Raw genomic sequence first — 15,899 nt, 5'->3', positions numbered from 1 at the left:
AATTTGCAATTGACCATCCTTAGTGATAATGCTTAGTGCATGTAATCCATACTGTTTATATATGGTGTATGCAGTATATACCTATACAGTGTATATATGGTGTATACAGCACCCTTGTGTATATTGTGTGGAACTATACAGCATGTATATTGTGTAATATGCAAAATCACCTCTCCTCTCCAGATCTTCTCTCCCATTGTTGATGTGTTTCTTCAGCCACTCGATACAGATATTCTCCAGATAATTCTTGTTTCTCTCCCCCTCTCTGACCTCCAGGCTGTTCCATCTCTGTGTGGTGAGCTGAGCCTCATGCATGGCCGGGATGTACAGCCAGCTCTGTGTGTCCAGATACAGGAAATCTCTGCCGTCATATCCGTGCTGATCATACCCCGCAGTGCTGCCGTCATCTCTCAGCTCACAGCCGTGCATCAGCTGCACAATATGGATCCCTGCAGACAGCACAGAACATGTTACACGGGAGCAGAGCGTGTGCTGTCATGTATGTGATATGTGCTGGGGGAGGGGTGATGTATAATATGGGGGAGGGGAATATATACATTATGTGTATACAGAGCATATACAGCACAGCACTCTCTATACAATGACACAGAATCTCTACAAATATGTACACTGCACTATGGCAGAATCCCCTCTAATGTCCACCAGGACACCCCAGCATGTGTCAGTAAGATGGCTGCTCAGCTCCTGGTGACACCCCAGAATGTTCTGCTGAGGAGTGACTGGAGGGAGCTGCTCGCCACTGATTGGCTGTGCTCACCTGGCAACAATTCTACTTACCAGTCCAATGTTCCTAGAAACTTCTGAAATTTTTGCCAGCTGTATGTCAGGAAAATGTAACTGGGTGTTGCGGGACAGAGAAATACATGGCTGTTGCTTCCAAAAGGGCAACAGCCAAGGGCCTCAGTACACACAGAGAAACACACACACATAGCACAGAAGGCTTTTCTCAGACATAAGAACAAGTTACTTGCAGGTACTGCAGCAGTACGAGGAGAAGGCGGGGCCAGCTAGGACAGCAGGGAATATTAAAGGGGAACTGAAGTAAGAGGTATACAGAGGCAGCCATATTTATTTCCTTTTAAACAATACCAGTTGCCTGGCAGCCCTGCTGGTCTATTTCTCTGCAGTAGTATTTGAATAACACCAGAAACATGCATGCAGCTAATCTTGTCAGATCTTACAACAATGTCAGAAACACCTGATTTTCTGCATGCTTGTTCAATGTGTAGGGCTAAAAGTATTAGAGGCAGAGGATCTGCAGGTTAGCCAGGCAACTGGTATTGCTTCAAAGGAAATATATATGGCAGCCTCCATATACCTGTCACTATAGTTCTCCTTTAAGGAGGATGAGAGGCGGTACACATGCTAGTAGCTCTCCCAGTGCATGTCAGCAGCAGAAAGTGTGAGAAAAATCATGTGCTGTGCCAGTGTACAGCACTGCTGCCCCATAGAGGATGCTGCCTGAATTACATGATTCAGGTTTGCTGCATTTTCGGGCCGGTTCTAATAGGATTTGAGTGAGGAAGAGAGATGATGACAGCTGGGTACTCAGCAAAATTAGCTGGGCAGAGAACTGGCTGATAGGGCTTGGGGAGAACACTGCCCTCACATGTACCCTTCACAGACATGCAACTCATTGGCTGCTGTTTCCCTCCATTTTTTAACAGCCAATCACATGCGGAGCAAGATTATCCCTGCCTCTGGCTCCTCCCCTGGCTGATGGTCACATGGCTGCTGCAGTTTATGGAATCACCATGTTGACAATAAACACATTTTTTACAAAAGATCTAACAAATAACTGATTTTCTTTACATTCATTAATATAAATAATTTGCAAAACAATGTGGATGATTACTTTGAGAGATGATCTTTTACTAGATACGTCCGAAATAAATTTACAAACTAACATTTGTTCAATGATTTTACAGAAATGTTAATTAGCCTTTGTGTGCACCAAGCCTAGAAAAGCGGGGACTTTTCAATCAGGTCCGTTCTGCATTTATGATAATCTAATTGGATACTAGGGATTGAGGCTGGGTACACTAATGCTACGTACACACTTGCGATAACGATCATTTCAAGGAACGATAGTTACCAGACGAACAATATTGGAACGATTGGAATGCAACGTTGGGATGCAGCGATCATCATACAAATTTTAACGATTGTTCTCACAGAAAAGAACTATCAGAGGGAAATGTTGGGAAATGTGGAGCTCAAATACCTATGTACTCTACAAATTTTGCGTATATGTTAGTGCTATATAAATACATAGTAATTTGGTAGGACATTGCACTATGATTATGGTAGGGAATTGATTGAGAGCTCTTCTAAGTACATTCCATGACTATGCAAGGGCAGCTCTAGAAATGTTTTTGTGAAGGTGGCAGGGCGGCTATGCAGGCGCTGGATTCACTGGAATGGGAGATTGCCATATGCGGCGCGCTGTGCAAAAAGGGGGTGTGGCAATGAACTGGAACATGGGCGTGTTCTTGATGGAACATGGGTAGACCTAAATGTACACGTAATTAAGTAGTGGTGTTATTCACAGAGAGTGAATAGATAAACTTTAGATAAAATAATCAAGTAGTAACATGCCTCATGATAATTCATCAAGTAGTCACGGTCGTTTGGATGTCAAATCGGGTGTGTGTATGGTCATCGTTCACCTGATAAGACTGGTTTTGACGGATCAGCTTGGCGGATTGTTCAAATCCAGTCTTATCAGGTGAACGACCGACCATACACACACCCGATTTGACATCCAAAAGAAAAGACATTCAAATGTCCAAATGACCGGTCGTTTGAAAAAATCTGACCTGTGTATGCACCTTTACAATGAACAAACTAAATAGCCAGGCACGTCAGCATAAAATAATTAAGTAGCCAAGTGGGCCCGGTATACATAAATTTAGTAGCCATGTTCCCCAGAAAACAGAATGAAGTAGCCATGTGACCATATATATATCAGTATTGGGTAGCCAGTGCTGGCTGGGGAGGGAGGGATGGATGCTGGGGAGGGCTGTACGCTTTGCTGAGTGCTTAGCTGGGCAATTTGCTGGGCTATATGCAGAGCGATTTGTTGGGTGCTGGGCTGGAATTAGGAGATGGCACAGAGGGTGGGCATAGGGTGACACAAGGAGAATGGGTACGTGGCTTATATTTTCGCCTGAGCAGCAAGCAGCTACTGCAGATGTGCAAGGAACACACTGTTCAGGCCACCAGCGGTGGAAGGAGTGACTGCGCCCGAGTGAGCCACCAACATGCCCCTGTCAGCAGATTTTTGAGGATGCCAGCGCTAGATCGGTGGTGCTATGGAGGATAAGGAAGCCTCAGCTTCCCCCTCCTATGGGGCACTTTTACGCTACAGGTACTCTTAAAATGACAAATGTAGTGATGTATACTGTTACCAAACAACACATCCAGGTCTGTGACAGAGATGCAGCTCAGTCATATTACATCCCACAACACATTTTTTACATACCAATGGGATGTCAGAGACTGCAGGCAGCTCCCAAGATAAACACACTGCCCAGAAAATGTTCAGTTTCCACTTTTGAAACAGATTTGTAGCCTAGAAACATGCGCAGCAAATCAACATTGCCTGACACTGACTTCTGCATGAACAGAAACATGGCTGCGTATGGAGACTCAGACAGGAGAGGGAAAGAGCAGGCAGCTAACAAAAACAAATACCACTGGCAGAGCAGATCATCTAATTACACAGTGCAGCATTAATACTGGCTGGGCAGGCAGACTTATCCTGTCCCTGCATGAAGTCTGCATCACTGACGAGCTGCACTTCAGCTGCCTGTCGCCTTCTTCCTGCCTCTTCCCAGACTCTGCAGCTGTCGCTCTCCCATTCACACACTTTAATCACAGCACAGCAGATCTCCAGCAGCAGCAGGCAGACTTACCCTGTCCCTGCACGGAGTCTGTCTGTATCACGGTCGGAGGAGCTGCACTTCAGCTGTCACTTTCTTCCTGCCTCTTCTCCACAGCTGTCCCACTGCTCATGCTGCTGCCAGCTGCCGCTCTCCCATTCAAACTGTGCGCTGGGCGGTTCAGTAACGGGGCGGAGCTAAGGCAGCGTCTTTCTGCTCTGCAGGATCAGCCAGGTCAGAGGTTAGGGTATGTCCAGCGTGGGCCGCGGCTCCGAATTACATTCAGGAGAGGACGGGAGGCGGCCAGATCTCACTAGCGCTGCCGCTTCTTAAAGGGGCCCACCAAAGTTTTGAACGCTACTTCGGTGGGTCAGTCCGACGCTGGTTGCGTACATCTATATTATATATATATATATAAAAAATCAGATGTGTGTATGTATGTATGTATGTATGTGTGTATGTGCCGTGATCACTCAAACGCCTTGACCGATTTGAACGAAACTTGGTATACAGATCCCTTACTACCTGGGATGATATGTTCTGGGGGCCTCGCGTCCCCCCTGCACACCTGGGCGGAGCTACAAACAGCCAATCAGATTTCACCCATTCATGTCAATTGAAAAAATGTAAGAGGCTGCCATTCTCACAGTAATCAAGCCAGAGTCCCCACACTTGGCACAGTTGGTCACTTGGTGACCGAGGTTACAAATCCAGGAAAAGTGGGCGGAGCATAAAACAGCCATTTAAATTTCAGCCATTCATTTTAAATGGGAAAATGTAACCTTCAGCCATTCTTAGACTGTTAATCGCAGGCAGTGGCGTAGCTAAGGAGCTGTGGGCCCCGATGCAAGTTTTACAATGGGGCCCCCCAGGCACTCTATACATAACAATTGATACGGCGCACCAAAACCTGCCAATGGCAACTACAGTGTCAGAGTTGCAAGAAGGGGATGGTGAAGAGCTTGTTAATGTTTACCACTACTCAATGTATATATAGAAGTGATTATTATGAGCACAGGACCAATAGAGAGCTAATACTGTAGTTGAGGGAGGGCCCTTCGGGGCCCCTCTGGCCCAAATGCGGTCGCTACCGCTGCACCCCCTATTGCTACGCCCCTGATCGCAGGGTTCTCCCACTTGCCACACTTGGTCACTGGGTGAATGGGATTAAGATTCAGGATAGTGGGTGGAGCCTACAACAGCCAATCAAAATTCACCTATTGATTTTTAAGGGGAATATTTAAACTGCTGCTATTCTTACACTGTTAATAGCAGAGGCTTCAAACTTGCTACAGTCGGTTATTTGGTGACTGAGGTCCAAATTCACTAAAGGGGTGGGGCCACAAACAGCCAATCAGATTTCCTTGGTGGATAAACTGCTTCCATTCACACATTTTTGATGCCAGGAACCTGACAGCTGACAAACTTGGTCATTGAGTGACTGTGTGTCAAGGTTTAAAAAAAGTGGGCGGAGCAAAAAACAAATTTTACTGGGAAAATGTAAACTGCAGCCATTCTTACACCATTAATTGCAGGGTTCTCAAACTTTGCACAGTTGGTCACTGGGTGAATGAAATTAAGATTTTGGAAAGTGGGTGGCGCCTACAACAGCCAATAAAAATTCATGCTGAATAAATCAATTAATTTGCTGTCTCATGCACATTAGTTTTCTTTATTATTTGCCTTAGCTGCATGCTGTTGTAACACATCACAAATAAAATCAGACACAATTAAAAACATCTACCTGGTCAGGAGTGCTAGCTGTCACTGTAAGGGACCTGATCCATATGCCCGTGGGGTGTAATCGCCCAGCCTCAGCCTATGCAAAAAACACCGCACAAAACCGGATCAATCTGGTCCTCAACCACCACCAAAACACCGCACACACTGTGAGATGTCAGATCGATCTCGTTTCCTCACTGCACGGAACTCAATTCCTCAAATCGCATCATGACAGACCAAGTCCTGTGTTGCTGGACAGTAGGAACAGCTGCTGATGTATGGAGGTTTTAAGAGAATCCACCAGATGAACAAGCGGTCACATGTTAGACCAGAGCATATCAGCATATCCGTTAAGAGCTGCAATGCACATTTGCTATACTTGCGCATCAGACGGTGAGCTCCAGCTCACATGGCCATTGGACCGACAGTGCACTGGGTCAGACGTCCACTCAGCTGCGCTGAAAATATCTCCCATCCAGGGACTCTAGGGCTATAACTGACCAGATCTGGGTTTCCGGCTGTATTGGCGGAGTTTGGCTCAGCGTGCCGGCATTACACGTAGTGGGCCAGCGCGAGCACTCCTGCGGTAGCCACGCCTACCGACGCGTTTTGCCCCGCCCACGGGGCTTTCTCAAGGTAGCGAGTGATGGACGGCCTGACCATTCCTCCTCTTGTATGGTGTCCCTCTAGCTCCACCTTCAGTTTAATTTCTCAATGGCAACACAAGTACATGCGTCCCTATGCACTTTCTCAACAATGTGTAGGGTTGCTTACATAGGAGCATGTCGTTTTTACTCGCTCAATGGAATCCTCACATATTTCGATCGGGTTAAAACTCCCATATCAGGAAGGCAGTATAATTATAAATATAATATAGATCTTTCTTTTTTACACACACTTACGGAGATTGCCATAACCAATCGCAAAAAGTGTACCAAGTTCAAATCAGTGTTAAGTCCTCTGGGGATTAATGTTCCTCATCGATAAATCCAAGTTTGCTCAATCTTGTACAATTCCTTCTCAATGTCACCACCTCCAAAGGGTACATGTTGTTTTATAATGCCTTTAAACCTCAGTCCATCTGGCTTGCCATCATGGTGGTCCCTAAAATGTTTTACTAGAGGACTGTCCAGGTCTCCATTACGGATATTTCCAACATGGTCGCCACTGCGTTTACTCAAACGGTTCTTTGTTATCCCTATATACAGCAGGTTACAGGGACATCTAATGCAATACACCACTCGTGTTGAATTGCAATTTATGTTATCCCGTATATCAAAAGAGATCGTGTCATCGTGATTGGTAAAGGTTTTGCTTCTTTCCACATATCTGCAATTAACACATGGGAACATTCCCTCCCTTTTTGGATATCTATCCAACCATGTTGCAGACTGTGTGGAATGGAATTCAGACCTCACCAAATGATCTTTCAGATTTTTTGCTCTACGAGCTGTCATAAAGGGTCTCTCTCCAACCCGTTTTTTTATTTCACTATCTAACATGAGAACATGCCAATACTTTTGGAGTGATTTTTGAAGGTCATACCAGTAGGGCCCAAAAGCAGACACAAACCTTATTACTTCATCTCTTAAAGAGGAGGATTTGTCCCTATCTTTTTCAGAGACCACACCTGCTGCCTCTTCCACCAACAATTCAGGAAACCCACGTTCTTTAAACCGAGTTTTCAATTCATTTACTTCCCTGAGATAATCATTATTTTGTGAACAATTACGTTTTATTCTTGTAAACTGACCTTTAGGAATGGCTCTTTTTTGTGAGGGAAGATAGTAACTAGAATAATGCAACAAGGCATTTCCAGCAGTTGGTTTACGAAAGGTACAGGTCACCAAATTCCCTTCTTGCTTTTTCACTATCAGGTCCAGAAATGACAAGGCCTCTCTATCATATTGGTATGTCAAACGTATATTTCTTGAATTACATTGTAGCGTCTCCACAAATTCATTCAACTGATTTTCGGTACCCCGCCAGACCAGGAGCACGTCGTCTATGAACCTCAGCCAAAGAACATGTTCTCGGAAGAGGTCCAAGGGGTACACGACCCGCCGCTCCCAGAGCCCTAGATGGAAACAGGCATATACTGGGGCACAGGACGACCATCAAAGGAGAAGCAATTTAAGCCCAACACCAGTTCAAGAGCCTCACAAATGAACTGGTTATGCTGTTGATTGAGGATAATGCTCATTGAAGAAGAAAGCTGTAGCTGCTATTCCCACCTCATTCGGGATGGATGTGTAGAGCGATTCCACTCTCATATACCTCTACTGTGCCCAGCACCCGTGGGGCATCACCTGTGTCTCTCACATATGATGGTAACATCTCCACCATACTCTTAAGCTTCAGGTCTAAAAACCTTCCCAATTTTTCCAAGGGTCCATCATTACCGGATACAATTGGGCGACCAGAGGGGTGCGTAGCATTCTTATGAACCTTGGGTATTGTGTAAAACACAGGTATACGATAGGTGTCAGCCCAACAAAAATCATGTTAATTCTTTGTCACAACCCCCTGGTCTATGAGTTGGTTCACCCTTGTCTTGATCATTGGAAATAGATCAGACCTCAGCCTGAGGTATGTGTTTTCATCGCTCAACAATTGCATACATTCCTCCATGTAGTACTGTGTAGATAACAATACTACATTGCCACCCTTGTCACTGGGTTTGATAGTTATATCAGGTAGACTCCTCAAATACTCAAGGGCCTGCTCCTCCCCCGGTGTTAAATTTTTATCACGACTACAAGGAGACCAATGTAGCTTGTTGAAATCTCTGCAAACAAGTTCTTTGAACATAGACAAACGGTGTGACAGCTGTGGCATAAATCTAGATTTAGTCCTTACATTGACAGGTAATGGATTCAATAGCTCATCATGGGTACTGGTAGGTGATGTCATATGGCCTCCAATGCTGAGTCTCAGATTTGTCACCACCATATGTGAGAGAAAGCTGTATGCGTCTCAAAAAGAAACAAAGATCCCTATATACTTGGAATGGATCACCTTTGCTTGCAGGGGCAAAAGTCAGACCACGGGACAGAAGAGAATACACTTCCGGGCTAAAAACATAAGAGGTGAGATTCATGACGTTGTTTACCCCTATTTGTTCTGTTTCCTGGCTGGTTGAACCCTCCTCTCTATCACCTCCTTCTTCTGTTTCCCTGTCTCCTTCTGAGATTCCTGCCTCAAGATCCCCTTCACTTTCTCCTTTGGATCCTCCTCTACCTCTTCCTCGTCTTCCTCGTTTTCTAGGTCTGTGTCCTGATCTAAAAAAATGACCGACGTCTTACTTGGAACATCTGCCCCACGGGGCCCCACTGGATTTGCACTTGGATTTCTGGATCGGCGCCTACTCATAGACCGATTCCTCAGTCTCCCTCGGTCACACTCAAAAAATTGTCCCTGATTCCAACTTGCTACATCCTCCTGAAATTTTACCTGTTTTTCTTTCTTGATCTTTTTGTACAAGATTGAGCAAACTTGGATTTATCGATGAGGAACATGAATCCCCAGAGGACTTAAAGGGACACTTAAGTCAAACAAAAAAATGAGTTTAAACTCACCTAGGGCTTCCAATAGCCCCCTGAAGCTCTCCGCTGCCCTCGCCGTCTCCCTCCGATCCTCCTGGTCCTGCCGGCAGCCACTTCCTGTTTCGGTGACAGGAGCTGACAGGCTGGGGACGCGAGTAATTCTTCGCGTTCCCAGACACATTAGCACCCTCTATGCTGCTATATGGTATATGATATATGCTATGGCAGCATAGATAGCACTATTGTGGCCAGGAACGCGAAGAATCACTCGCGTCCCCAGCCTGTCAGCTCCTGTCACCGAAAAACAGGAAGTGGCTGCCGGCGGGTCCAGGAGGATCGGAGAGAGACGGTGAGGGCACCGGACAGCTGCAGGGGGCTATTGGAAGCCCCAGGTGAGTAACACTCTTTTTTTTTTTTGACTTAAGTGTCCCTTTAACACTGATTTGAACTTGGTACACTTTTTGCGATTGGTTATGGCAATCTCCGTAAGTGTGTGTAAAAAAGAAAGAAGATCTATATTATATTTATAATTATACTGCCTTCCTGATATGGGAGTTTTAACCCAATCGAAATATGTGAGGATTCCATTGAGCGAGTAAAAACGACATGCTCCTATGTAAGCAACCCTACACATTGTTGAGAAAGTGCATAGGGACGCATGTACTTGTGTTGCCATTGAGAAATTAAACTGGAGGTGGAGCTAGAGGGACACAATACAAGAGGAGGAATAGTCAGGCCGTCCATCACTCGCTACCTTGAGAAAGCCCCGTGGGCGGGGCGAAACGCGTCGGTAGGCGTGGCTACCGCAGGAGTGCTCGCGCTGGCCCACTACGTGTAATGTCGGCACGCTGAGCCAAACTCCGCCAATACAGCCGGAAACCCTGATCGGGTCAGTTATAGCCCTAGAGTCCCTGGATGGGAGATATTTTCAGAGCAGCTGAGTGGACGTCTGACCCAGTGCACTGTCGGTCCAATGGCCATGTGAGCTGGAGCTCACCGTCTGATGCGCAAGTATAGCAAATGTGCATTGCAGCTCTTAACGGATATGCTGATATGCTCTGGTCTAACATGTGACCGCTTGTTCATCTGGTGGATTCTCTTAAAACCTCCATACATCAGCAGCTGTTCCTACTGTCCAGCAACACAGGACTTGGTCTGTCATGATGCGATTTGAGGAATTGAGTTCCGTGCAGTGAGGAAACGAGATCGATCTGACATCTCACAGTGTGTGCGGTGTTTTGGTGGTGGTTGAGGACCAGATTGATCCGGTTTTGTGCGGTGTTTTTTGCATAGGCTGAGGCTGGGCGATTACACCCCACGGGCATATGGATCAGGTCCCTTACAGTGACAGCTAGCACTCCTGACCAGGTAGATGTTTTTAATTGTGTCTGATTTTATATGTGATGTGTTACAACAGCATGCAGCTACGGCAAATAATAAAGAAAACTGATGTGCATGAGAAAGCAAATTAATGGATTTATTCAGCGTGACATACAAGGCTATTTTGCTGGCTCCTTATGATAAGTTGCTCAGGCAGGATAAGAGGTGGCTCTCCAGGTCTGTTTCTGGTTGTTGTAAAAATTCACTTTGTGATTTTCAAAGGGACTATGTAAACCATTCTTATATGGTTAATAACAGATGCCTCAAACCTGGTACAGTTGGTGACTATGGTTTAAATTCAGAAAGGGGGCGGAGCCACAAACAGCCAATCAGATTTGTTTGATTTCAATTGGAATATACAGTACAAATTATTGATACCAAGGACCCCAAAGCTCATAACTTGGTAATTGAGTGACTGTATGTCAAGATTAGAAAAAGTTGGCGGTGCCAACAACCTAATTTTTTACATGGCAGGGTTCCCAAACTTGACACAATTGGCCAATGGGTGACTGGGATTAATATTCAGAAATGTAGGTGGAGCCTACAGCAGCCAATCACAATTCACCTATTGATTTTCAAGGGGAATATTTACATTGCTACCATTCTTACACTGTTAATGGCAGAGGCCTCAAACCTGTCAGTCAATGGTTGAGTGGGGTCCAAATTCACTAAAGGGGGTAGGGCCACAAACAGCCAATTAGATTTGTTAGATTGATTTCAGCCATTTTGTTATTAGCAGAGTTCTCAAACTTGACACAGATGGCCACTTGGTGACTGGGATAAATATTCAGGAAAGTGGGTGAAGCCTACAGCAGCCAATCAAAATTCACCTTTTGATTTTCAAGGGTAATATTTACATTGCTGCCATTCATAAACTCTTAATGGCAAAGGCCTCAAATCTGGTGCAGTCAGTCACTAGGAGACTGCCAGACTGGGGTTTAAATTCTGAAAAGGGAGCGGGCCAAAAACAGCTAATCGGATTTGTTTAATTTCAATGGGAAAATGCAACTTATTGATGCCAAAGACCCCACCGCTCATAAACTTAGTCATTAAGTGACTGTATGTCTAAATTAGAAATAGTGGGCGGAGCCAAAAACCACTAACTTTTTAGATGGGAAAATATAAATTGCAGACATTCTTACACTGTTAATGGCAGGGTTCTCAAACTTGACACAGTTGGTCACTGGATGACCGGAATTAATATTCAGAAAAGTAGTTGGAGCCTACAAGAGCCAATCAAAATTCACCTATTGATTTTCAAGGGGAATATTGAAACTGCTGCCATTTAAACACTGTTAATGGCAGAGGCCTCAAACCCGCTACAGTTGGTCATTAAGTGACTGTGGTTCAAATTCACTAAAGGGATCTCTTTGCTGGATAAACTGTTTCCATTAGCACAATGTTGATGCCAGGAACCCAAAAGCTCACAAACTTGGTCAATAAGTGACTGTGTGGTAAGGTTACAAAAACTGGGTGGAGTCAAAAACAGATTTTTCTGGGAAAATGTAAACTGCAGCCCTTCTTCACTGTTAATGGCAGGGTTCTCAAACTTTGCACAGCTGGTTACTGGATGACTGGGATTAATATTCCAAAAAATGGGTGGAGCCTAAAAAAGCCAATCAAAATTCACCTGTTGATATTTAAGGGGAACATTAAAATTGCTGCCATTTTTGCACTGTTAATGGCACAAGCCTCAAACCTGATACAGTTGGCCATTGAGTCACTGGGGTTCAAATTCAGAAAAGGGGACAGAGCCACAAACAGCCAATCAGATTTGTTTCATTTTACTGGAAAATTACAAATTATTAATGCCAAGGACCCCAAAGCTCACAAACATGGTTATTGAGTGGCTGTGTGTCCAAGTTACAAAAAGCATCAGAGCAAAAAACAAATTTTACTGGGAAAATATGAACTACAGCCATTCTTACACCATTAATGGCAGGGTCATTACCTGGGAAAATGTAAACTGCAACCCTTCTTCACTGTTAATGGCAGGGATCTCAAACTTTGCCCAGATGGTCACTGGGTGACTGAGATTAATATTCAGGAAAGTGGGTGGAGCCTATAATAGCCAATCAAAATTCACCTGTTGATTTTCAAGGGGAATATTTAAATTGCTGCCATTTTTACACTGGTAATATCAGATGCCTCAAACCTGCTAAAGTTGGTCATTGGGTGACCAAATGCTAGAGAGGGGCGCAGCCACAAACAGCCAATCTGATTTGTTTAATTTATATGGGAATATACAAATTATTGATGCCAAAGACCCCAAAGCTAACAAACTTGGTCATTGAGTGTTTGTGTGTTAGGGTTAGAAAAAGTGGGCGGAGCCAAAACCAGTCAAATACATACATGGGAAACCCCGGGTCATCAGTGGGTGGAGACAAATACAAATTTCACTGGGAAAATGTAAACTGCAGCTATTCTTACACTGTTAATGGTAGGGTTCTCAAACTTGCCACAGTTGGTCGCTGGGTGACTGGGATTAATATTCAGAAAAGTGGATGGAGCCTACAAAAGGGAATCAAACTTCACCTATTGCTTTTCAAGGGGAATATTTAATTGCTACCATTCTTGAACTGTTAATGGCACAAGCCTCAAACCTGGTATAGTTGGTCATTGGGTGACTGGGGCTCAAATTCAGAAAAGGGGGTGGAGCCACAAAAGCCAATCAGATTTTTTTCATTCCAATGCAAATTATTGATGCCAAAGACCGCAAAGCTCACAAACTTGGTCATTGAGTAATTGTGTGTGTTAGAAAAAGTGGGCGGAGCCAACACCAGCCAAATACATACCCGGGCAACGCTGGGCAATCAGTTAGTATTTATATGAAATAGCTGATGACCCAGCATCGGGTATGTATTTGGCTGGTGTTGGCTCCACCCACTTTTTCTAACCCTTACACACAAACACTCAATGACCACGTTTGTGAACTTTGGGGTCTTTGGCATCAATAATTTGTATATTCCCATAGAAATTAAATCAGATTGGCTGTTTGTGGCTCCGCCCCTCTCCAGCATTTGAACCTCAGTCACCCAATATCAACTGTAGCAGGTTTGAGGCATCTGCTATTAACAGTGTAAAAATGGCAGCAATTTAACCACTTGCCGACTGCACACTCATACCATGCGGCGGCAAAGTGGTAGCTGGAGGACCAGCGATGCAGATCTGCGTCGCCAGGTGCCTCCCTAATTAGTCAGGAAAGGCCGCTCGCGGGTCTCCGTGAATAGCCTGCGAGCCGCTGATCGCGGCTCGCAGACTAAATGTAAGCGCAGGAGACATATGTCTCCTTTGTTTACATTAAACGTAAGGCAGATCGGCGATCCCCGGCCAATCAGCGGCCAAGGTTCGCCGCCATGTGACAGAGGACATCTTGTCACAGGCTGCACAGGACGGATAGCCTCCTGTGCAGCCCCGATCACCAGGGGGGACAGGTAGGAGAGGGAGGGGGGGGAATTTTGCCGCGGAGGGGGGCTTTGAGGTGCCCCCCCGCAACATGCCTGCCGACCGGAGCGATCAGACCCCCCCTGCACATCATCCCCATAGGGGGGAAAAAAGGGGGCGATCTGATCACTCTGCATGCCACATGATCTGTGCTGGGGGCTGCAGAGCCCACCCAGCACAGATCACAAAAAAACCGCGCTGGTCCTTAAGGGGCGGTAAAGGCTGGGTCCTCAAGTGGTTAAATATTCCTCTTAAAAATCAACAGGTGAATTTTGATTGGCTAGTATAGGCTCCACCCACTTCCCTGAATATTAATCTCAGTCACCCAGTGACCATCTGGGTAAAGTTTGAGAACCCTGCTATTAACAGTGTAAGAATGGCTGCAGTTTATATTTTCCCAGTGAAACTTGTTTTTTGCTCTGCCCACTTTTTGTAACCTGGACACAAAGTAACTCAATGACCAAGTTTGTGAGCTTTCGGGTCCTCGGCTTCAATAATTTTTATTTTCCCAGTGAAATGAAACTAATCTAATTGGCTGTTTGTGGCTCCACCCCTTTTCTGAATTTGAACCCCAGTCACCCAATGACCAACTGTATCAGGTTTGAGGCTTGTGCCATTAACAGTGCAATAATGGCAGCAATTTAAATTTTCACCTTGAAAATCAACAGGTGAATTTTAATTGGCTCTTTCAGCTCCACCCACTTTTCTGAATATTAATCCCAGTCACCCAGTGACCACCTGTGTCAAGTTCGGGAACCCTGCCATTAAAGAGACTCCGTAACAAAAATTGCATCCTATTTTTTATCATCCTACAAGTTCTAAAAGCTATTCTAATGTGTTCTGGCTTACTGCAGCACTCTCTACTATAACAGTCTCTGTAATAAATCAATGTATCTTTCCCTTGTCAGACTTGTCAGCCTGTGTCTGGAAGGCTGCCAAGTTCTTCGGTGTTGTGGTTCTGTGATGAATCTCCCCCCTCCAGGCCCCTCTCTGCACACTGCCTGTGTGTTATTTAGATTATGGCAGATTCTCTCTTCTCTCTTATCTTTTACAAGCTGGATAAATCGTCCTCTGAGCTGGCTGGGCTTTCACATACTGAGGAATTACAGACAAGGGCAAAGCTGTTTGCAAGAAGAAAAGAGCAGCCTGAAACTTCAGTGCATGAGATTCTGCAGGGGGAAAGAAACACACAAATGATCTCTTGAGATACAAAAGGAAGGGTGTATACAGCCTGCTTGTGTATAGTTGTATTTTCTATGTGTGGACATACTGTACATCAACCTACTTCCTGTTTTGGTGGCCATTTTGTTTGTTTATAAACAAACTTTTTAAAACTGTATTTAACCACTTTTAATGCGGCGGGGAGCGGCGAAATTGTGACAGAGGGTAATAGGAGATGTTCCCTAACGCACTGGTATGTTTACTTTTGTGCGATTTTGACAATACAGATTCTCTTTAACAATGTAAGAATGGTTGGTGTTTACATTTTCCAATTTCAAAAGTTAGTTATTTTTGGCTCCGCCTATTATTTCTAACCTTGACATACAGTAGTCACTCAATGACCAAGTTTATGAGCTTTGGGGTCCTTGGCATCAATAAGTTGCATTTTTCCATTGAAATTAAACAAATCTGATTGTATGTTTGTGGCCTGCCCCCTTTTCAGAATTTAAACCCCAGTCTGCCAGTGACTGACTGTACCAGATTTGAGGCCTCTGCTATTAAGAGTGTAAGAATGGCAGCAATGTAAATATTCTCCTTGAAAATCAATCAGCGAATTTTGATTGGCTGTTGTAGGCTCCACCCACTTTCTGGAATATTAATCCCAGTCATTCAGTGGCAAACTGTGTCAAGTTTGAGAACCCTGCTAATAAGAATGCCTGAAATCAATCTACCAAATCTGATT

General features: G+C 44.7%; 1 protein-coding gene across 2 annotated transcripts in view; it reads right to left on the bottom strand.

Moving 5' to 3' along the window:
* LOC137528716 (class I histocompatibility antigen, F10 alpha chain-like) overlaps window positions 1-15,899 on the bottom strand; it is a 281,912-nt gene that overhangs the window by 86,587 nt on the left and 179,426 nt on the right. For both annotated transcript variants that reach the window (XM_068250228.1, XM_068250227.1), the window contains one exon: window positions 171-449. In XM_068250228.1, coding sequence (XP_068106329.1) covers window positions 171-449 — 279 coding nt within the window. The remainder of the gene's footprint in view (window positions 1-170; window positions 450-15,899) is intronic.

Source organism: Hyperolius riggenbachi, chromosome 8 (genome assembly GCF_040937935.1).
Source record: "Hyperolius riggenbachi isolate aHypRig1 chromosome 8, aHypRig1.pri, whole genome shotgun sequence".
Taxonomy (NCBI): domain Eukaryota; kingdom Metazoa; phylum Chordata; class Amphibia; order Anura; family Hyperoliidae; genus Hyperolius; species Hyperolius riggenbachi.
This window is presented reverse-complemented; position numbering and strand designations above follow the sequence as displayed.